At 35.3% G+C, this 23687-nt stretch overlaps 2 protein-coding genes across 2 annotated transcripts; both read left to right on the top strand.

The window, feature by feature from the left end:
- The first annotated feature begins 70 nt into the window (after nucleotides 1-70).
- Nucleotides 71-4931, top strand: PEX6 (peroxin 6). Its single transcript, XM_078969685.1, has 15 exons — nucleotides 71-529; nucleotides 923-1540; nucleotides 1616-2001; nucleotides 2107-2287; nucleotides 2372-2554; nucleotides 2639-2848; nucleotides 2932-3003; nucleotides 3087-3173; nucleotides 3272-3394; nucleotides 3471-3581; nucleotides 3701-3739; nucleotides 3807-3928; nucleotides 4007-4151; nucleotides 4400-4480; nucleotides 4664-4931. The coding sequence occupies exons 1-15, from the start codon at nucleotides 239-241 to the stop codon at nucleotides 4760-4762; spliced, it is 2748 nt and encodes a 915-aa protein (XP_078825811.1). The 5' UTR covers nucleotides 71-238; the 3' UTR covers nucleotides 4763-4931.
- Nucleotides 4932-12896: 7965 nt separating this feature from the next.
- Nucleotides 12897-13919, top strand: LOC145009714 (uncharacterized). Its single transcript, XM_078968355.1, has 3 exons — nucleotides 12897-13152; nucleotides 13195-13364; nucleotides 13467-13919. The coding sequence occupies exons 1-3, from the start codon at nucleotides 12897-12899 to the stop codon at nucleotides 13917-13919; spliced, it is 879 nt and encodes a 292-aa protein (XP_078824481.1).
- The last annotated feature ends 9768 nt before the right edge of the window (nucleotides 13920-23687 follow it).

The following is a 23687-nucleotide window of genomic DNA, read 5'->3' as shown; positions in this document are numbered from 1 at the left end:
TTCCACTAATATACGCTCGTCCATGGCAAAGCGTTGGGGGCCTCTCCTCCCATATCCAGCTAAATGCGCCCCCCTGGCTGTTGATGACGTTGAAATTATTCGGTTATGGCGTCAACGTCCTCCGAATGGATTTTCTTGACTTGCGCAATAACCCTTGTTTATAGATGATTTTCTGACTCTGTTTCCTCACTACAGTTCAATTGGTGTTCTGTAGTTGCGAGGTTCTCACAGAGCTTAAATGGTGGGGAGAAGGAAGCCTCTCGTGCTTTCTTCTACGAAATCACTTCTCAATTCCGTGCTCAATTCATCCAGTAAAGAGAAAATAAATGGAATTGACGGTGCTTCGGTTAACAAATACTCCCTCGGCGACGGCGATGGCGATGCACCGACTATGTTGCAGTTGCGTGCGGGTATTCTTAGATTGTCTGAGGACAAATTAGGAAAGAAGGTGGCTTCTCTCGATGATGCTGCCTTGATTGGGCTTTCTACATCGCTTCTCAAAAGGCTACTGATTACCTCGGGTTCACTGGTAATTTAATCATTCTCTTATTCATTCTTCTGAACCTTTGAAAGTGTGAAATAAGATCGAAGAAAAAGATGACGCTTTCATGATTTTAAATCTCCAATGGTTTCATAAGGGTCATTATTGGCTGTTTTTCAGCAGATGCACCATGATCTTTAAGAGAGAAGTTTGTGTTTTGTTATAAGTCTAGCAGTTAGAGATATCATAGCCAGAATTGAAGTTAAAGTTCAGCTTTAGTTGCCTGCATACCAATTAGTTTGTACAATGTTCAAAGTCCTGATGTCTAAGCTTTAAACTTGTTCTTTTACTGCAACTTTTAGTTCTAATTTCTTAGGATTTTTTCTGCAGTCATGAGTTGTTTTCTCCTGTTCACCTTTTTGTTCTATGTTTTATGTTTAGGTAATTGTTAAAAATGTGGATTCCCAGATACAAAGAATCAGTCAAGTTGTGGCTCTTGATCCTCCCAGTGATCATGATATCACATCTCACAACGAATCACTCTCATATGATTCTTCATATGCAATGCTTGCATTTCCTTCATGTAGTTTCCCTATGATGAATCATGTACCATTGGCTACAGAAGTTGCTTATGTCTCTCCTCTTTTAGCATTTAATCTTGGTTTGCATACCTCATGCTTGAGATTGCTTCTTCACCATGGAGAAACAAAACTGGCTTCTTTATTTGAGACTAAACAAGAAAACGAACCGAATGAGGACTTCTCTGTTAACCTAGATATTGAGCCTTTGACAAAATCACCAAGATATGCCTCACATTTGAGGGTGTCTTTTGTAAAGATACCAGAATGTGGTACCATTGGTTCTCTTGTAGGAACTTCATCCATTGAAACTGAAAATCGTCAGGAAAAGATCGATCTGGCCTTAAACGAGTACTTTTCCATAGATAGATGTCTTGCCAGAGGTGATGTTTTCAGTATCTTCATCAATTGGAACTGCAAATCAGCCATATGCATTCCTTGTAGCCAAAAGAAACAAAATGATACCAATCTATACTTTAAGGTATCCCATTTTTTCTGTGCTTTCCAATATCTTTACACAGTACCACATATCAAATAATCTGGCTCATGTCCTTAGGTGGTTGCAATGGAACCTTCAAATGAACCGATTCTTAGAATAAATCGTGCCCAAACTGCCCTTGTGCTTGCAGCAAGTACTCCATCTGCTCTTCCTCCAGATCTTTTACTTTCTGGACAAAGAGGTTTTGCACCTTTACATCAAGACACAGTAAAGACCCTGGCCTCTATTATCACACCAACTTTATGCCCATCAGCACTTTCATCAAAATTCAGGGTTGCTGTTCTTTTGTTTGGTTTACCTGGTTGTGGGAAGAGGACTGTTGTGAAGCATGTTGCTTCTCAACTTGGGCTGCATGTGGTTGAGTATAGTTGTCATGATTTACTTGCATCTTCAGAGAGGAAGGCTTCTTCCATGTTGGCTCAAGCTTTCAGTGCAGCTCGTAGGTATTTACAACCATAATGATGTGAAATGATCTACTTTCTTGTTACGTGTTTCATAGTAAAATAATTCCTGATAACATGTGTATGACTGTGTTTGTGTTATTGCAGATATGCACCAACTATTCTTCTGCTGCGCCATTTTGATGCTTTCAGCAATTTGAGCTCTAATGATGGTTCACAAAATGATCAAGTTGGTATGAATTCTGAAGTTGCATCTGTCATCAGGGAATTCACTGAGCCATCTAGACAAGATGATGATTATGAAGATGAAGAAGAAGAAGAAGCAGAGGTTGATGTATTCAGATAATGATTTCTGCCATAAAAACATGCCAATTATCCATTGGTTGCTCACTGTTTTACTCTCATTATGCAGCATATGAACGCGATTAATACCCATCCTGTGCTGCTAGTTGCAGCTGCTGATAACTCTGAAGGGTTGCCACCTACAATTAGGCGTTGTTTCAGCCATGAAATGAAAATGGGAGCTTTGACCGAAGACCAGAGAGTGGAAATGCTATCCCAGTCACTTCACCTTATCCCTGAATTGGTTCCAGATGTAAGTAGAAATAAGAATAAGAATATTTTACTGTATACATATATTTATCTTAAAATCTAATGAGTGATGTATATGCTAATGCAGACTTGTACAGAGGATGTTGTAAAAGATATGGTTGGACAGACATCCGGTTTCATGCCAAGGGATATTAGGGCTTTAGTTGCTGATGCTAGTTCAAGTTTGATTCCTATTAATGGCAGTAGCTATGAGAAGTTGGGTGACAGCAAAGAATTCATGGTCAAAGCTTTGGAGAGGTCAAAGAAAAGGAACGCATCGGCTTTGGGGACTCCCAAGGTGTGTAAAATAAAAAAATGGTTTTGTAATTGTTGCTAAGATCAATACTAAGTTTGAGGTTTCACTTGTCTCTGTATGTGTAGGTCCCTAATGTTAAGTGGGAGGATGTTGGTGGGCTGGAAGATGTGAAAAAATCTATTCTTGATACAGTTCAGGTACATAGGAATGGAATCTTGAATTCCAGTTGCTTATTGTAACCTTTGGCTTAATTTGTGACTTATTGGTAATGCATTTACAGCTCCCCCTTCTGCATAAAGATTTGTTTTCATCTGGTCTGCGTAAGCGCTCTGGTGTTCTTCTTTATGGTCCTCCTGGTACTGGGAAAGTATGTTTATGTTTTATCATCATTTATTTTGTGAATTATGTATGTCCTATAAATATTAAAAATTTATAATAGTAATAGTAATAATCTTTTTTTCACAGACGTTGCTGGCCAAAGCTGTTGCAACCGAATGTTCTCTTAATTTCTTAAGTGTCAAAGGGCCTGAATTAATCAACATGTACATTGGAGAATCAGAGAAAAATGTACGCGACATATTTCAGAAGGTAAATTCTTCTATTGTTCTATCCACTACATATATTTAGTAAATAAATAAATCATGAGAATGGGGTTGTTTTGCAGGCTCGAGCAGCCCGTCCATGTGTCATCTTCTTTGATGAACTCGATTCTCTTGCTCCAGCCAGAGGTGCTTCTGGTGATTCTGGTGGAGTTATGGATCGTGTAGTTTCTCAGGTGAATTCTTACTTTCATTATATTTTATAGGCATGGAACCCTTTTCTCTTGTCATCAACATGGGACTTTCAGTCAAATTATCTCAACAGTGAATGCTTGTTTTGGTTTTGTGTTATCAGATGCTTGCAGAGATTGATGGCCTGAATGATTCATCCCAGGTATGCTGCTAATAGTTCATAGTACCTGTTTTCTTCATCATGATTTATCAAATTTCTAATATTGTAGGACTTATTCATAATTGGAGCAAGCAATAGACCAGATCTAATAGATGCAGCACTTTTAAGGCCTGGTCGTTTTGATAAGCTGCTTTATGTTGGAGTGAATTCAGACCCATCTTATCGGGAGAGGTTGGTTGCTTTGCTTATATTTCTTTTAAAGAATCTGAATCTCATAAAGATTTCCACACTGAATCGTAAAAATTTTAGGGTTCTAAAAGCACTGACTAGGAAATTTAAGTTGCATGAAGACGTGTCTCTTTATGAAATAGCAAAGAAATGTCCCTCAAATTTTACTGGTGCAGACATGTATGCCTTGTGTGCAGATGCTTGGTTCCATGCTGCAAGGCGCAAGGTCAGATTTCTTACCTTATTCCCTTATGTATATCCTGAGTTTGCACTTTCAACTGCTTTTTTGTACAATAAATAGCTGAGATAAGAAGCGCAAATATGTAAAAGATTCATGTGTAAAAACATTAAGTGAAGTTCTTGTTAAGTCATAGTGTCTATATTCAGTGAAAAAGAAACACTCATGTGTAGCTGTCTAGATTAAGTGCATAACGCATTAATTAAAAAAAAAAAAAATTGTCTTCTTAATTGTAGGTTTTAGACGCTGATGCAGACCCAACTTCCATGAAGGATGAAGTCGATTCTGTGGTTGTTGAATATGAAGATTTTGTGATGGTATGTTTATCAATGTCATATCAACATGTTAAGTTAGTCAAAGATTTGGGTCGGGTTGACCCAACCTAGCTTTTTTGTTTTAAAATTTCGTAAATAATTAATGTATAAAAACCAATACAAAAATCAGCATGTTAAGTTAAAACCAATATTAGATTAGTAATACGATTCTTCTGAATTTTGCAGGTGTTAGTAGAGCTCTCTCCCTCACTTTCTCTAGCCGAGCTCAGAAAATATGAGTTACTCAGAGATCAATTTCAAGGAACCGGAACCTCTTCAAAATAAAAGTCCAAGTCTATTTTACATTTATGTATGTATATTATTGCATTAAAGCTTTTAGTAAAGTTTTTTTTTTGGAAATGGTGAAATTATATTAAAAACCACTGACTAAAAGGCAAAGGCAGAAGGCAGGGCAAAGAGAAAACAAAGAAAATTACAAAATGTTGGAGACAAACACACCAATCAGACCAAATACAATTTATGTATTTCCTCTTATGTTTTACCCAAATAAACACCATGGTGATGATATTATCTGCTAATTTCGAAGAAAAGATACACGTTTTATTGAAAATCCCGTCATTTTGAGCCCGCCAAACAATCTAGAAATAATCGTAAATGATGGCAAAGAAAAGCTTTCTCTTTTTTGGGCCGTTCCTTAATGTGCAGCAAAGTTAACCAACTGATCCACCGATAAAACAAGATTAAAGAAATACTTGATCATTTAAAGATCTTTTTCAAAGTCTTTGGGAGCAAAAGTGCAACCAAGGAAAACGTGCTCCATTTCATCCAACCCCGAATTATAACTGCAACAAGAAGTAACCAAAACTCTAACACCTTTATGAGAAAGTGTCATCGGAGAGAGAACGCGATCCAAGCAAGCACACCACGTGAAACATATGACTTTTAAAGGAACCAATTTGATCCAAATAGTGGAGTTATTCATTGAAATAGCAAGTCTCAAGTCAATCAGACTACGAAGATCACTCGCATAAAACTCCCCATCTTAAGAGAGATTCAATCTCTAAATATCACTTTCGTAAGAAACAGCTGCAGACTCCAAACATTTTTTAAAACGATTAACTCAACAATCTTGAATTGACTACTCGAAACTCTCTTACAAGCCAAATTAATCGAGTCAATACCCAATCTCTCCGTAAGAAAGCAATAAAATTTCTTGTCCAATGCATATAATGACAAAAAGTCAGAAGCAAGATTATTTTTTCCAATTTAATTGTCATGCCAAAAGAGAGTTAAAATCAATACATGTACTCTCTAAATCTTAAATGACCCTATTGTACCAAACACTGGAGAATAAATTTTTTTGCCATTGACTTCGCAGGTTTCCTTTCAAGATTATGGATTCCACAAATGACCCGTCTCCATAAGGGATTATGATCGACATTATATCGCCAAATCCATTTGATAAGGAGTGCCCGATTTAAGGAGCACAAAGAACCAACTCACAAGCCTCTTTTTTTTGTCATCTAAAATGACTTTTCAAGCAACCCAATTTATCTTGTTTTTCTCATCACCGCCTCCCCAAAAAAATCGTCTTCTAAACTTCTCTAAAAGATCAATAATCGAACTTGGAGCTTTAAACAGGGAAAAGAAATACAAAGGAAGACTCCCAAGAACCGACTTCATGAGAGTTAATCTCCCCACCAAAAGAATGAGTCTTCACCTTCCAAGAAGAAAGGCAATTATGAACCCTATCAATAACAAGCATCCAATTTCTCCTAAGAGCCATGCTAGCTCCAACCTGAACCCCTAAATAACTTGAAAGGGAGGGATCCCACATCACAACCAAGAATTCGAGCACAATTCAAAACCTCATTATCCGAAACGTCAATACCAAAAAAACATTTGACTTATGAAAGTTAACTTTTAGACCGAAAGCTGCATGAAAACACCTTAAAATACGGGCTAAATTTGCAAAGTTGGAACTTGACCAATTACCCAAAAAAGGGCATTTTCAGCGTAAAAGAGATGAGATGAGACAGCAGAGGACCACCATTTGGAGATTGAATACCATGGAAGAGATATTTATGACAAGTAGATATTAATGCAATATTGAGACCCTCCATGGAAATAATGAACAAAAAATATGAGAGGGGATCACCTTGACGAACACCTTTTGTAATAGGAAATTCCTTAATGGCCGAACCATTTATCAGAACCGAGGCTCTGGCAAATGAGAAACATTCCTTGATCCAAAATCGTCATTTATCACTAAAGCCCATTTAAGACATCACCACATCCAAAAACAACCCATTTATGGAATCGAAAGCCTTATTAAAGTCGACATTCAGCAGGAACATTTTGTTTTTGGTCCTCTTAGCCCAAGTCACCACCTCACTAATGATCAAGGACCATCAAGATTATTACGTCCCTTAATGCAAGCCGATTGGACTTCATCAATCACAGAACTAATCACCTTCTTTAATCTAGATGCAAGGACCTTCGCAATGATTTTATAAACATATCTGATGAGACTAATGGACCTATAATTACTCAAGGAAAGTGGATATTTGACTTTGGGAAGTAATGTGATAAAAGAAGAGTTGTTGCCTCTGGAAAGACTCCCAACTCTTTCAAAATGTTTAACAAACCGTATGATATCATCTTGCAAGATAGATCAATAATGCTTGATGAATTTAAAAGAAAAACCATTCGGTCTCGGTGCCTTTTCATTCCCAAAATTCCAAATGACATCTTTAACTTCCTTTAGCTCAAAAAACGATTCCAATCGGATCCTATAGTATCTGACAACCTCCTAACACTTTCATTAGTAAAAGAAGGCCTGTTGGAATGAGTTTCGTGGCATTTTGTTTCAAAGAAATTAACGACTTCCACCTTGATAGTCCCAACATCAGTGACCCAATTGCCATTAATCATCAGCCCGTTTATATGGGTGTTCCTATTTTTTATTTTGAGTGAGCTATGAAAAAAACTAGAGTTTTCATCAGGGGCGGATCCCTTTAGGGCCATGACCCCCCTGTTTTTTTGCTTCCTAATACCATAAAAAATACAAATTACCTTATTAGTTTATGGTAAATGCTAATGTTGGCCCCTCACAATTTTTAGGTAATTATTAATGTTCTGGCGCTCCTGATTTGGAAAAAGGTTAATAAGTGAAGATCAGCATATTGACAGATCAAAGTTTAAAAATTATTAATCTAAGAATTAAAATGTATTTGTTGTTGACAAACATAAACAAGTAAACAACAATCACTTACCATTAAGGAGATGAAATAGGAAGAAAAATAAGAGAAGAGAAGGTACAAAAAATAAAAAGATTACATTGCCAAAAGTAAATAAATAATCTTCAAAAAATTAAAAGAAAACAAAGTGAGATACAATGAGAGAATCGTCCGTTCCACCGGAGAAACAAACGATGATAGCAGTGAGAGAGCAACAATGCTTGCGAATCTTAGCCTTCTTGCCGCCTTGCCTCACCCGCCATCGTTGCTGAGAAAGGTATGCATTCTTCTTCATTTGTGGTAATATATTACTTTTGCTTTTGAGAATTAGACTTGGGTTGTGTATATGTATTTTCTTTTTGTCATTGGCTGTGCTTTGATTATACGCAATATCAGATTAAAGTTACTACGAGTCTATGACCTAAGGCTTTATGACCTATACGACTTGTCTCTATCTTATACCCTTTTTATATATTCCCTCCGTCCCAATATTATTGTCTACAGACAAAAAAACACACAGATTAAGAAAAACATTAATTACCACTAACTTTATATAATAAAATAATAGTTTTGTCCTTAGTTTGCATTTAATGTTCCATTAAATGCTTAGTTGGTTAAGTAATTATGAAGGGGTATTATGGTAAAAATGTTATTTATTTTTAGAAGTAGATTATTATTTTAGGACAAACCAAAAAGGAAAGATGAACTATAATTTTGGAACGGGGGGAGTATTTTTTATAATGGATTTTGTAATACTAATAAAATAAATCATGTCACTCTAGCATACAACTCAAATGAAATGATTTCATTTGTATATTGATATACCTTTTCTCTAAGTTCTATTTTGTATGAATGTTATGTGTACTTCTTTATTTTCGTGTAATATTTTATTCATTTCTAATCTTTCTTTTTATAACTTATATTACTAAAGTTACGTGTATTATTCCTATTAGGATTTAAAATTATATAAAAAGGACACACGCACGCACGCGCACACACACACACACACACACACATATATATATATATATATATATATATATATATATATATATATATATATATATATATATATATATATATATATATATATATATATGGGAAAAGTGAATATACCCTTAAGGGTATATAAGCTTAGGTACCCAAACTCACCATACTACGTCGTTTTGTATCATATATATACATTGTAATTGTCTAATGTTCTTATAATTCAACTTCTAAGTTGATTTCGTTCAAAGATTTTTATAAATTTCACATTTAGTTTACTCTTACATAATTTTCATTTTCAACTATAATATATATATAGCATAATTGATGTTCGTCAAAAAGATGTGATGTAAGAGGAAGATAATAATGAAATTTTGAAAATCTTGAAAGTAAATCAAGTTAAGGATTGAAGTTGAAGAACATTATAATAAATATATCAAACAAAACGATGTATTATGGTGAGTTTGGGACCTAAGCTTATATACCCTTAAGGGTATATTCACTTTTCATATATATATATATATATATATATATATATATATATATATATATATATATATATAGAGAGAGAGAGAGAGAGAGAGAGTCAAGATCAAATAAGAAGAAAAATTTTGGTAGGAAGGTAAGAAGTTTTTTTTCTACATATTTTCTTAGCGAACAAACAAAATGAATCATCACATGATTCATTTGTAAGATGATTCACAAAAAAAAAAAATCAAAAAATCATGTTGATAATTCATTTATACAATGATTTTTGTTGTTATTCACTAAAATTGTCATAAATATGAATATTTTCTTAATTTATTTAAAAATGAATCATGAAGATGTTTTTTTTGAAATTTTTTTCTTGTGAATCATCTTACAAATGAATCATCTAGTGATTCATTTATTTTGTTCGTCAAAAAAATATGTACAAAAGAAACTTCTTACCTTCTTACAAAAAAAATTTCTTACCGGATCTATATATATATATATATATATATATATATATATATATATATATATATATATATATATATATATATATATATATATATATATATATATATATATATATATATATAGGATATAGATCCGGTAAGAAATTTTTTTGCTTCTTATTTGATCTTGACTCTCTCTCTCTCTCTCTCTCTCTCTATATATATATATATATATATATATATATATATATATATATATATATATATATATATAGTTTTAAATTTGTTATTAGAATACTAGATATATGTTTAATTTTCTAGAGAAAATTTCATATATACCCTAAATAAAGAAGGAAATATCATATTTACCCTAACTAATATCTAAATATCATATATATCCTCAATAAGCATCTATAATATCATATTTGCCCTAATTTTAAATTTAATACTTTTATAATCAATAACTATTATTTAAAATAATTTTAATTATAAAAAATAAACAAATTGACCTTAATACCCCTTTCCAAACAAATTACCAAAGCCCTACGTTGATGAAAGATGCAATCGTCGTCTCCATCATTCTTGCCCCGTCGTCATCTACTCCAGAAAACCTCGATTGATCATAGCCAATTAGCGATTCTAATATTAGCGGCTTCGACACCAGGTAATACGTCATTCATATCTCTAGTGATTTCATCCCTGGTTCTTGCTTATACATGCGTGAAGTGTGTTCTATGTGATTATACACCTATATGTCGAGCCTTTCCAATATGCATGAAGTGTTGTGTCCAATGGTGAGATGATATAATATCCTACCTCATCTGCTACATAATCAGTTTCATTGTTGTATTACCTGGTGTCTTTGATATTATACATGCGTAAAAGATTGTTACGTTGGAGTGTTGTGTCCACTAGAAATATTAAAGATCACTAAAATATTAAAAATCCACTGGAAGGAAACAGAAGTATTACAATAGGATAAGATTCAAGTGATCTTTAATATTTCTAGTGGATTTTTTTCAAAGTTGTTAAGCGTTTACAAAAAATTTCATTCTTGGTGGGAAGATGAGCCAATTTTCTAAGGGCATTTCGGTCCCAAATATCTTAGCTGTCCCATTTAGTAGCCTGAGGCGAAGAGAACTGTTAAAATTGACTTCAATCATGAGTTTACTTTCTTTCTCCAGTTTCACCTGCTTAATTGCAGGAGAACTCCATGCAGTTGCAGGTGGGCCCAAAGGTGTGCCTCCATATGCCATATTTGACTTTATGTTCCAACAATGCTTCTGTGTGATTTCATCTCTAGTTCTTGCTTATACATGCGTGAAGTGTGTTTTATGTGATTATACATCTATATGTCAAGTGTTTCAATAGCATTGATTGTTATGTTGGGTGTATATATGTCATTGATTATCTACTTTATTTTTGAAAACCGAAGGTTTTTAGTGTACATTAATTACAAGAATTATGACCCATAAAAACATGTTGTACATACTTTCATGCATAATCACACAAAAACAGCTACTTACTTTAAAGCTCTTTGTCACGCTAAACTTTTTTTTTTTAATTGAAGCCTTTTAATGTACATTAATTTTAAGAAGTGTCGTCAATAAATTATGCATTTTTTATTCCAGAAAGAGTAGAAGTAGAGAGTAGTTCATGACTCCTAAAGTTCTTTCCCACCACTATCATGAGGCTGCCGAATTTGCTCAATTTTAAGATAAAGCAACTAAAAACATAGTAATATTCTAGATGTTTAAGTTTCTTATAGTTTTTTTAGAGATGTTAATGTATATTAATGTTTGCTTATTTTTTAAGACTTTTTTTCCTAACATCAAGAATTGATAGATGGAAGATAGTTTTGACATTATCCTTGTCGACACCTCGAAACCAGTATGGGAAAATAGGGCCGAGTCTCCAATAATCGTATACGTTCCTGCAAGTATACCAATGGGCAAGTACAAGCTAAAATTAAAATACGGGGGTTTCTTTCAGTTAGCAAAGAACAGTTGTAAGAAAATATATTGCTTTGGCTCTCAAAAATGCATCCACATAGACATATGGTTATACAATTTGAGTCAACTAAACGAAGAAGTTATAAAGCGTTATTCATCAAAGAACAATCCAAAATTGTCAATATCCTATGTTGATAAGTGTGCATCAAGTCAATCGTTTATTGAACTTGATTCTGATGAGAAGTTCATGGTTATGCTTAATATGTATGAAAAAGAGAAAGAAGTAACCATTTACATCACAATAGAGAATAACCACAACTCAAATAATCAGTGTGCGCATAACCATTTATGTGACAACATAGATGAACCCCATGTTGATTCAAACTACTGTCCTAGTGAAGAAAGCTATTTTAGTCACCTTAGTTCTGAGAATGAAGATGAGCCAACAAATGATGATGAAGAAGGTTACTCTTTTAGTAAGAATACTATAAGCATGAAAGTTGGTACAAATTTTGAAAATGTTGTTGCTTTTCGGAGAGCTTTGAATCATTACGCAATCATAAATGAGTTTGACTACTATATTCAAAAAAGTGATCTGACACGATTCACAGCATGGTGTGAAAACATAGATTGCAATTGGAGAATTTATGCATCTGTCATGCAAGATGGTATTACCTTTGAAGTAAGTACATACGTAAGTTATTTTTAACATGATTTCCAATTAAAATATATTTATTATATTCATTTAATTATTGTGCAGGTTAGGAAACTTGAAGAAGGACATACTTGTACTCGAAGTAACATGGGTGGTAATAAGCGTGCCACTCAAGGATGGATTGCAAATATAATTACTGATAAGATGAAATCTTATGGGGATATTTCTCCCATGGAGCTTAGAAAGTGGATTATGAAAACTTACAATGTTAACGTACCATATCTGAAAGTATTTAGAGGGAAAGAGCAAGCATATACTGATATGCATGGTAAATGGGAAGATTCTTTCATGAAGATTGATGTATTTAGAGAAGAATTGCTAAATAGGAACCAAGGAAGTGTTGTCGAAATTGACTTTAATGTAGTTGGTGGCAAGAAACGTTTCAAAAGGTTTTTTATTTCTCTAGGTGCTTGTTCGAGAGGGTTTCTTGCCGGTTGTCGTCCTTATATTAGTCTTGATGCTTGCCATTTAAAAGGAAAATTCAACGGTGTATTGGCCGCTGCAACTGGTGTTGATGCTAACAATTTCATCTTCCCGATAGCCTATTGTGTGCTTGAATAAGAGAACACACAATCATGGACATGGTTTCTTCAATGACTTCAAAAAGCAATTGGGACGCCAAATGGTCTTGTTATCTCATCAGACATGCAAAAATGGTTAGAAGCTGCCATCGTGCATGTTTATCCAAATGTTGAGCATAGAGAATGTATACGACACTTATATAGTAATTTCAAGAAACATTTTCGTGGTAAATTCTTCAGCAAGAAACTATGGAGGGTTGCAAAAACCTACTTGCCTACCAAGCATGATAGCTTATTGAAGGACATTGGTGATGTAAGTCAAGACGCCATCACATATCTAAATACCAACCACAAAAAGGTATGGAGTAGAAGCAAGTTTGGTATAACTTCGAAGTGTGATTACGTCACTAATAATATTTAAGAATCATTTAATTCTTGGATTGATGTATTGCGCTATCAACCCGTGCTTGATCTACTTGATGCAATTAGAGAAAAACTTATGAAAAGATTTGATAAGAAAAGAATGTTAGTGAACAAATGGAATGGTACATTGGTTCCTATTGCTAAGAATCGTGTTAACGTCATTTCAAAGGTAAGTATGATAAATTAAATTGAATTACATATCTATAATCATCTTAACAATATATATATATATATATATATATATATATATATATATATATTTTGTATGTAGAACTTGGGTGAATATGAAGTTTGTAGAAGTTGTGACAATAAAGCTGAAGTGAAATGCAAGGGACAACGTTGGCAAGTCTACCTAGATGAAAGAAAATGCAGTTGTCGGGTGTGGCAAGTTACGGGCCTTCCATGTGTACACGCAGTAGCTTTTATTGCTTTTACGAGGGATGTTAATTGGGACAAATATGTTGATTCATGTTACACTATAAAGAAATTCAAAGAAGCATATGCTTTTGAAATTTCTCCGATGCCTGGAGCGGATCAATGGATGCAAAAAGATGGGGAGAAAATATATCCACATATTATCAAACGCCCGGTTGGACGGCCGAAAAAAATAGGATCAAATCATCAGATGAGTCGAAAAGAAGGCACAAATGTCCACGATGTGGGGAATACGGACATCGTGAAAAGACATGCAAGACCCTGCACTTCAAGATTTAGATCCAAGTGAAACATCAACCTCAAGAAAAAGAAATATGTGTCTGTGATAATTAGTTATTTTCAAAAGTTTTTATTGTTAGTTAAAATTATTTTGTTTTTGAGAACTTTGTAAACTTGTTTGAGACACACAAGGTTAAGTGTCCACATGAAAAAATATATCCTTAGTTTTTAATTTTTTAAACTTGGTAAACTTGTTTATTAGTTGAATTTGGTAAACTTGATTTTTTGTTCTTAGATGTAGTACTTTTTAATTTTTTTAAGATTGCATGACTATATATATGTCGATGGTAGACTAATAGGTTAATAATTACTTTTATTGTTATCATTTCTCATCTTTATTATTTATCTTTCTAATGACAAATATAATCGAGCAATTTTTTTTAATAACAAACATATAAAATAAGATCTTAACCGATTAAAACACTTTTGTTTATACTAAGTCATAAAATGATAATTTTGGGTAAATATGATATTTTGACAATTCAAGGGTATATATGAAATTTTAAATATAGTTTTATAAAAGGGGTATAATAGTCAATGTGTAAAAATAATGATTTAAAATGATTATAAAATATTTAAAAAAAATATTTTGGGCAAATATGATATTATAGATGCTTATTTAGGATATATATGATATTTAGATATTAATTAGGGTAAATATGATACTTTCTTCTTTATTTAGGGTATATATGAAATTTTTCCAATTTTCTATTACACTCCAATCAAGATTCGACCCCTCCTCTTCTATCGCTTGTGTTTCGCCTCTAGGTTTTCATCCTCATCACTTAGCCATTTAACTTTAATTTTTTTTAATTAAATCAATCTTTTTTAATTCTCCAACTCGATAATTTTTATTTTTCCCTCTTTTAAATAGGAAATCTCCGAATTACTCAACTTTCTTTTCTCAGCTTCCAAATCAAGATCATTATCAACTTTTTAAGATCAATTAGAGCCTTGTTTTCCTCTCAAATTCAACCCTTCTCCGATTCTTAATGGCATTTTTAACAAATCTTAATTTACGATAAACATATGTGTCCTGGGCTCCATCGCCATTGAAATCCTCCCACGCCTTCAAAACAATTGCCTCACAATCATCCCTTCATAACCGCGAGTTGTAAAATCTAAAGGGAGGAGCTCCAAAACTAATAAACTGAGTACGAAGAACAACATGAGAATGATCCGAAAATATTAAAAATATAACTCTCAATATTTTGAATTTATGTACAATCAAATACGGTATTTTTTTACAATTGAAAAAAAGTTGATTAATAATAAAAAAAAAAAGTGTAAATAAATAACCAATAATAGTCTATTAGATACGTGGCCTTCTTTATAAGCACGTGCGTTAACATCCAAGTTGTCTTCAATAATTATACTATTGAGCTTATAACGTTGAAATCGACGATAGGAATTAATCTAAGTTGTAAGTGCATTTAAGTCAAGCCAGAACTTCTTAGCCCGTAACTTTGGCTTACTGGGAAAAAAAAATTGGCTTCCGACTTGTATATGGTCAACAACGTATTCAAGTGCATATCTTGAAAACATATATATCATGTTTTTTGGTGTGTATATATATATATATATATATATATATATATATATATATATATATATATATATATATATATATATATCATGCTTTTTGTTATTTTATTGTGTTAGAAAATTGTGAGAGTTGTGACTTCCCGATATCATCAATGCACTTGGAACACCTATTTAGTAATTTAGTATGTACCCGTCAACATTCACATTCTTATCCCCTTATTCATAAATTTTGGCCCTATGTTGTGTTTAGCTCTTTCATGGCTAATAAACAATAAGGATAGAGTAAAGGAATGTTAATATGTATATAGGGAATTATGTCTAGTTTTTTTTTAAAAAAAATTTATTCCACAGTTGTTTTTAATACAGAACTTAGAATATGTAGTAGTGAAGGATTCATGAGTTTTGGAAAAGATATACTTTTACACAATTGCTAGAAAGGATGTTCCTCAAAATAGGATGAGAAAAAGACCCAAAGTGAACTGAATTTAACTAGAATCGGAACCGAATTGATTCAGTGGTTTGGTTCATGGTTCTTGGCTTTCCCGTTTTTTGGTTTTCTGTTTTGCGGTCCGGTTCGATACAATTTCGGACAACTAGGAGTGAGCAAAATACTCGTTGTAACAGAACCAAAACGGAACCAATTGAGAACCAAATATGTAGTTTGCTTCACTTCTCAGCTATTCTATATCTATAAATTTGGTTCTTATATCCATAAATGAGTTGAAAATTGTCCCACAATGGAAAGGGACAATGAATCACGGTGTTCAAACACCAAGGGAACAAAGGGCTCATGCTTGAACTTACGAGTTTTAGCCTTTTATTCAGTTTTGTATATCTTGCCTTCTAAATGTGGAGATGTTCATGCAAAGATAACAAACATGACTAATAAAGTGACACAAGACATCAAGTTTTGGAGGTTTTATGATTTTATGTAGGCAAGTTTGGATCTAGGCTATGTTTAGTATTACACAGCTAACTTATTTTTTGAGCTATATTAGGTTGTCATATTTGGTAACCCAAAAAGTATTGGAAAAAAATAATGAAAATTTTGTATTTTATAACCTTTTGATACAATTAAATACATATATATGTTGTGTATATTATTAATCATTAGTGAGTTGTGTTCTTTGTGAGAGTTTCAAGACGATATATAATGTGTCCAAAACGGAGTTTGAGTGAATGAGATATCTATGCTCCAAGTTCGGTACTTGAAATGAAAATTGGCAAGCCAAATGAGTGTGGGAATGTGTCTCACATGGGAGGAAGAAGTAAACTCTCAACGGGTTTATAACCATGATAGGGTAATGTCTTATAAGTTCTTTTGTATGGTTTTACTCCAAGACATATGCATGCATAGTGGGTTGTGAATTTTGTAGGCAAAAGTTACAAAACCCATGGCAAAAGTTACAAAACCCGTGTTACAGTGTTCATATCACAACAACCACAAACACTTTATTAATGATTGTCCAATTTTAGATGTCGTGAGAAAAATTTAAAAAACAAAAAAATATATTAAAGATTAAATATGTACAAAGTGAGAAATATATGAACCTATTAAGTTATTTTTTTCAGTTTACCTTGAGTAGCCGGTCATAAGGATTGAATGTGTAGTTTAAACAAATTGAAGGGATAAATATTGACGAAAAAAACTAACAAAATGTGTAAAAATCAAAATATTTATTTTATGTTAAAATTATTCAATAACTACAATAATTTAATAATTCCGTTAGAAAATGAAAGTTTATAGTTGGAATTTGGTTGTGGTGGAGGTTTCCATTACTGGGGGCATATGCTTCGTCCATCTTGGATAAGAAGCATCTTTGGATTCATTCATATAAGAGATCGATCAGTCAAAAAAGGATGTCATGACTTAGCTTTATGTCATCATGTCCAAATCCTTCAATTTTCCCGAATATTTCATTTTTACCCTTTATGAATTATGACCTACCACCAAAAGACCAAAGTTACAATTTATACATCTTTTCTATACGTCCAAACCAAACTACACTGGAAAAAGTGAGTAATCTAGTTCTATTCAAATTCAAATTAATATAACAATTGCATGGTCGTCTGCGGCGAATATTTGCGTGTAGTGTATAAAATACCGAACAAATTATTGAAATCGTTTTTATGGTTTACCAAAATTTCACGCTTAGTCCATATCTTTTCATTTGCATTCGAACTATCCCTAGGTTTTGATTTTGTTACAGTGTAAATCTCTGCCTAATAAAAAATAACTATAATACCCTTATTATTTTATTTTTCAATTTTTTAATTAAATGAATTAATTGATTTATTGAAAAGAGAGACTCACTTACACTCCAACTCTCACTCCCACCATCACCTCCGATCACCAGACACCATCACCCACCAACCACCGTCAACCATTGCCAACCCGTGCTACCATAATCGACCACCACCGGCCACCGGAAAATAAATCCAAAACATGCACAACCATTAATAAAACCATAATCTAACCAAAAACCGGAAAAATCAAATAACACTTCTGAAAATCAAACCATAATCAAATCTTAAAAAACGAGAATTGTTAACCAAATCAAATCCCCAACAGAGAAAATTAGTAGAGATCAACCAAAACAAAAAAAAAAAAAAGTTTGAAATTAATATCAAATTTGAAACATGTAATTTGTTTCATAGTTTACAAATGTCTACAATTTTCTTTGGGTTTCAGTAATTGATTCATAGGGTTTTGATTGCAATTACCTTGAGGAAATAAAGGGGATAAGTGACCAACTCCATAGGTGAGGTCATCGATGAATTTTCAAATGTCAGAGAGGTCATCGGCATCGGTTCGATTGTACACACCAGAGAAAGAGTTATGTTTTAGAGGATCCTGGATTACTATTTATTTGATTATGGAGTTATGTTTTCTTTGTAATTTAAACAAAAATGAGATTTTTACAAAAAAGTGTTTTAAGATAAAAGCAAATTTAAATGAAATTTTAGTTTTGAGAATTTTCGGTGTTACAAAACAATAGATAAAAAGAGGTTTTTATCTGATTTTTCAAGTTCAAAAAAACTTATGCACTCAACTAAAAACAGTTTTACTCAAAACACTTTTGTTTAGTTTCGAATCCACATTTTTCCTATGGTTAGTTACTATTTATGGATTAATAAAGTTGGTTACCAATTATTATGTAATTAGCAATCTTGGTCCAATCTACTAATATTTTCACTAATTCATGTACTACTGTAATGCCCGGCTCCTGGTATATATTTTAAATCAATTTATTCATTTTTGTACAAGAACTCAATGAGTTGGAGGCCCCGAACTCATCGAGTAGGAACGGAATTAGGACGTGGAACCTAAAGGCTACTCAACGAGTTGAGGGACTCAACTCGGTGAGTAGGGCTGCATATTGAAACCCTAATTTTTAAGGTTTAGCACCCTATTTAAACACCTTAACCTCCAAAGGTTGGCCTTATTTGCAGACTCCATCGTCCCAAACCCTAGCCAAGAAACCCTAATCCACTTTTGGAGAGTTTTGAGCTATTTTGTGCATTCTTTGTGATTTTGAAGCTTGAGAAGGAATAAGAAGCTTGGGGATTCAAGAGGAAGCTAGTAGATCCGTAGTTTGAGCTGCATTTCTGACTCATTTGAGGTATAAAGTTGATACCTTGGCTTTCTATTACTTAGATCTTCATTTAGGGTAGTATGTTGTAACTTTTGGGCCATATTGAAGTCATTTTCGGGATTTGAGTATATCATGAAGTTGTGACTTCAGATCTAGGCACTCATGAGCTTTTGAAGCTTAAAGTTGCCAGCTTTATCAAGCCTTGGCCCTTCCCCATGCCCTAGATCTCTTATATAACTTAGTTTTGGTGTTTTTAGCATCATGACACCATGCATGGACGTAAAGTTAGTGTAACATCTCGAGATTTTGCAAGTATTTCCGAATCCTCTCTTCTATTATTATTTTGTCATTTGTAGTCCCTTGGGTTAGAAGATTCGACCCATGAGAAGCCTAAGGGGTAAAGTTGCAACTTTGGAAAACCAGGCTAGTACGCTAAGCGTACTAGGTGTGCCTTAGTACAATGGGCGTACACTTGTGTACGCTAAGCGTACTCATGTCAGGAGGAAACCCTATTATTTAGGGTTTGATTGCTATATAAACATCCTTATGAGCTCATAACCCTCCCTTACCTCAGCCTCCATATTTTAGAGCCATTTTCCCCAAACCCGAATCCTTTCCTTGAGTGTGTAAGCTTATAGAGTGTGTTTTGAGTAGTTGGAGAAGAAAGTGTTGCATCAAGAAGTTGGAGGGCGAGGGTTTATCTATCCGAGCAGTTCCCCGTAGGACGGGTCACACAGGATGTATATCAATTATCGGGAGCTAAACAAACTAACGGTGAAAAACCGTTATCCACTACCAATGATCGATGATTTGTTAGATCAGTTTCAGGGTGCGTATTGGTTTTCCAAGATTGATCTTCGGTCGGGGTATCATCATATGAGGATTCTAGATGAGGATATAACGAAGACGGCTTTCAAGACTTGGTATGGGCACTACGAGTTTGTGGTGATGTCATTTGGGCTCACCAATGTCCCAGCAGCGCTAATGGATCTCATGAACTAGGTGTGTAGACCGATGTTGGATCGGTCGATAATCGTTTTTATTGATGATATCTTGGTCTATTCTAAAACCAAGAAGCAACATGAGCAGCATCTGAAGGAGGTATTGGAGACACTGAGAACGGAAAGGTTGTATGCCAAGTTCTCAAAGTGTGATTTCTGGCTACGTGATGTGTAGTTTTTGTGGCACATCATCAACCGGGAGGGCATTTTGGTTGATCCGACCAAGGTTGAGGCTGTAATGCGGTGGGAAGTACCGAAGAACGCATCTGAGATTCATAGTTTCTTGGGTCTAGCGAAGTACTATCGGAGATTCATCCAAGATTTCTCCAAGATTGTTGTGCCTTTAACCCTTTTGACCAAGAAGAATGTGACATTTCGATGGGGCACGAATCAACAGTTGGCTTTTGAGACCCTGAGACAGAGGTTATGTGAGGCTCTGATTCTAGTACTACCTGAGGGGCTGGATGATTTAGTAGTGTACTGTGACGCATCGATCTCAGGGTTAGGCGCAATACTGATGAAGAGGGGGCATGTGATCGCTTACGCCTCGAGGCAGTTGAAGCCTCATGAGGCGAACTACCCCGCTCACGACCTGGAATTAGGGGCAGTGGTGTTTCCCCTCAAGATATGGAGACACTACTTGTATGAGGTATGGTGCACTATCTATACTGATCATAAGAGTTTGAAGTATTTGATGGATCAGCAAAACCTCAACATGCGACAAAGGAGGTGGTTGGACGTGCTGAAAGATTATGATTGTGATATCTTATACCATCCAAGGAAGGACAACGTAGTGGCTGATGCTTTAAGCCGCAAGTCAGCGGGTTCCCCGATTGGGAACGTTTGTTTAAAGATGATAGTGATCTCTCCATTGTTGGATATAACCAAGGAGGATCAGGTGGAGGGTTTGAAGAAAGAAAATTGGAAGTTAGAGCGGAAATAGGAACAAATTCCTTTGTTCATCCAGAATGGTCAGGGTCTCTTGACCCAGTGTGGCCGAGTGTGGGTCCCAACATCGGGAGGAGTGAGGCAGAAAATATTAGAGGAGGCACAGAAGTCCAAGTTCTCTATACATCCAGGGGCTTCAAAAATGTATAGAGACTTGAGATTGAGTTACTGGTGGCCCTACATGAAGCGGAAAATCGCCTGGTTTGTGGAGCAGTGCTTGACACGCCAGAAGATCAAGGTCGAGCATTAACGGCCTCATGGCAAGGTTCAACCACTATCCATTCCCATGTGGAAGTGGGAAGAGATCACCATGGACTTCATCACAAAGTTACCGATGACAGTGAGGGGTGTGGATGCCATATGGGTCATTGTGGATGGATTGATGAAGAGTGCCCACTTTATATAGATCTCCGAGAGCATCTCCACGGAGAAATTAGGGGGTATTTACGTGCGAGAGGTGGTGGTTAGGCACGGGGTGCCAATGTCAGTAGTCTTTGACTACGATGTTCGATTTACATCTAGATTTTGTAAGAAGTTCCACGAGGAACTAGGCGCTCAGTTTCATTTCAGTATGGCATACCACCCCCAGACATATGGCCAAAGTGAGAGGACGATCTAGACACTCGAGGATATGCTTCAGACATACGTTTTAGATTTTGGAGGTAGTTGGGATACATACCTCACATTGGCAGAGTTTTCATACAATAATAGTTACCATGAAAGTATCGATCGACCTTTGTTTGAGATGTTGTATGGTCGGAGATGTAGGACCCCGGTTTATTGGGGTGAGGTTGGAAATTGAGTCATAGGGAGCACCGAAGTAGTGCTTAAGACTACTTGGTTGATTCAGCAGGTACGCGATTGACTACGAGTCGCACAGAGCCGTCAGAAAAGCTATGTTGATCGGTGACGATCGAATCTTGAGTTATAGGTAGGGGACTTTGTGTTACTAAAGGTGTCTCTATGGAAAGGAGTCATCAGGTGTAACACCCCATTCTATAAGTGTTTAATTATAAGTCCCTGAGATTTAAGAGGAAGGGTAATTCTGGTCCTTTTGCGAGAAACGAGTTCATCCAAGAAGGTTTCGGGCTGGTGTATGTGTTAGAAGCATTTGGGCTTCCGCCACCCCCGTATGAATGTAAAGTTATTTGGGAGCGGGTTTAGATTAGAGGAGTTGCGGTGTTTTGAAGTTGATCAGTGTTGTAGCTCTTTGTGGAATAAGAGGGAAACGGTCCCGTGCATGCATGTTTTTAATTTTGAAGTCTAGCTGGGTACGCCCAGCGTAAGCTAGACGTACGCCCAACGTAATTGGGTGAATGATGTGGGTTGGCCGAGTGAGTACGCCCAGCGTACTAGAGGTACGCCCAGCGTACTCTCAGAAACTCCAAACCCTAATTTAGGGTCAGCCACTATATAAGGAACATGTTGGTTCACCCCTTAGCCTCCTTATACTCATCCTTAACCTTAGAAAACCCTAGAAGACCCGTATTCCTCCATTGTTGGGTGTGTTTGACCTTGGAAAACTCTTTTTGGCAAAGGAAAGGCTTGAAGGAGAAAAGATAAGTTGTCAAAGAAGAAGAAGGACGATTGGAGATTGTAGATCTGAAGAGATACCATCCTTTGGAGATTGTTTGAGGTATAAAGCTTCTTGCTTGACCTTCATATTGCATAGATCTATGTATTTTGAAGCTTTTTCACCATTCTTGTCCCAAAAGTCCTCACCTTGTTGCATATTTCAATTTGTTCAAGATTATCTGTCCTTTCAAACCTTTGGAGAGGTCTTGAGTGATAAAAATGAGGTCGCAAGGGCTGTAGTTGTTCCATGTATGAGATATATAGGTCTTAATGGATTACGACCTTGGATTCAGAGCTTAAGGACGTCCCAAGTGATAAAGTCTGAGACTTTATGAATTCTAATCATATTTGACCTATGGATCTGAAGTTTGGGCTTAAGAGCTTAAGCCATTAAAAGGTTAGAAAGACTTAATGGATCTCGCAGTTACGCCCCACGTAACCTTCGAGTACGACCCGCTTAGCAGGCCAGTGCCCTGTTTTTTTTTGGTGATCATTGTAGTACGCCCAGCGTACCAAGGAGGGTACGCCCAGCGTACTCCTCATGTGGACTTTAATTTTGGGCCTTTTGAGTTTGGGCCATTTGTGGGTTGTTGGTGTTTGGGTCAAGTTTGGAAATTATGAATATAGTGTTTTGGGCCTAATTAATGGATATTGGATCTAGGCCCATTTGGTGAGGTGGGCCCAATTTGGTAAATTGGGCCAATGTTGGACTTTGTGTGAGATTTGGACTTTGGTCTTGGCCCGATAAGTGGAAGTATGTTTGACCTAATGCTTATGCTTGTTATGTTGGTTAGTTCGGGATTTGCGGTGAGTTGGTGGTTCGAGAGTCTGCTTCTTCAGTTCAAAGTATCGGCATTCGCGAGGTGAGTTATCCTCACTATATCGACAGGGTCTAAGGCACCGAGGCCGACCCTTTATTGGATTGAGCTTCAGATATGGTTGTTATGTTATTGCTTGATATGTCTGCATCCTGGTAGCTAGGATGGTATATGTTAGAGACCTGGTTAAGGTCGATTTCCCGATATGTAGAGTGATGCTATGCTATTGACCTGTAGGTCGGTATCCTGGTTAGGGTAATGATATGTTATGTGATCTGCTTAATTGGTTTGTGGA

This window comes from Lactuca saligna, chromosome 8 (genome assembly GCF_052625555.1).
Source record: "Lactuca saligna cultivar CGN05327 chromosome 8, ASM5262555v1, whole genome shotgun sequence".
Classification (NCBI taxonomy): Eukaryota; Viridiplantae; Streptophyta; class Magnoliopsida; order Asterales; family Asteraceae; genus Lactuca; species Lactuca saligna.
The sequence above is the reverse complement of the archived record's forward strand: the minus strand, read 5'-3'. Positions and strand labels throughout refer to the sequence as shown.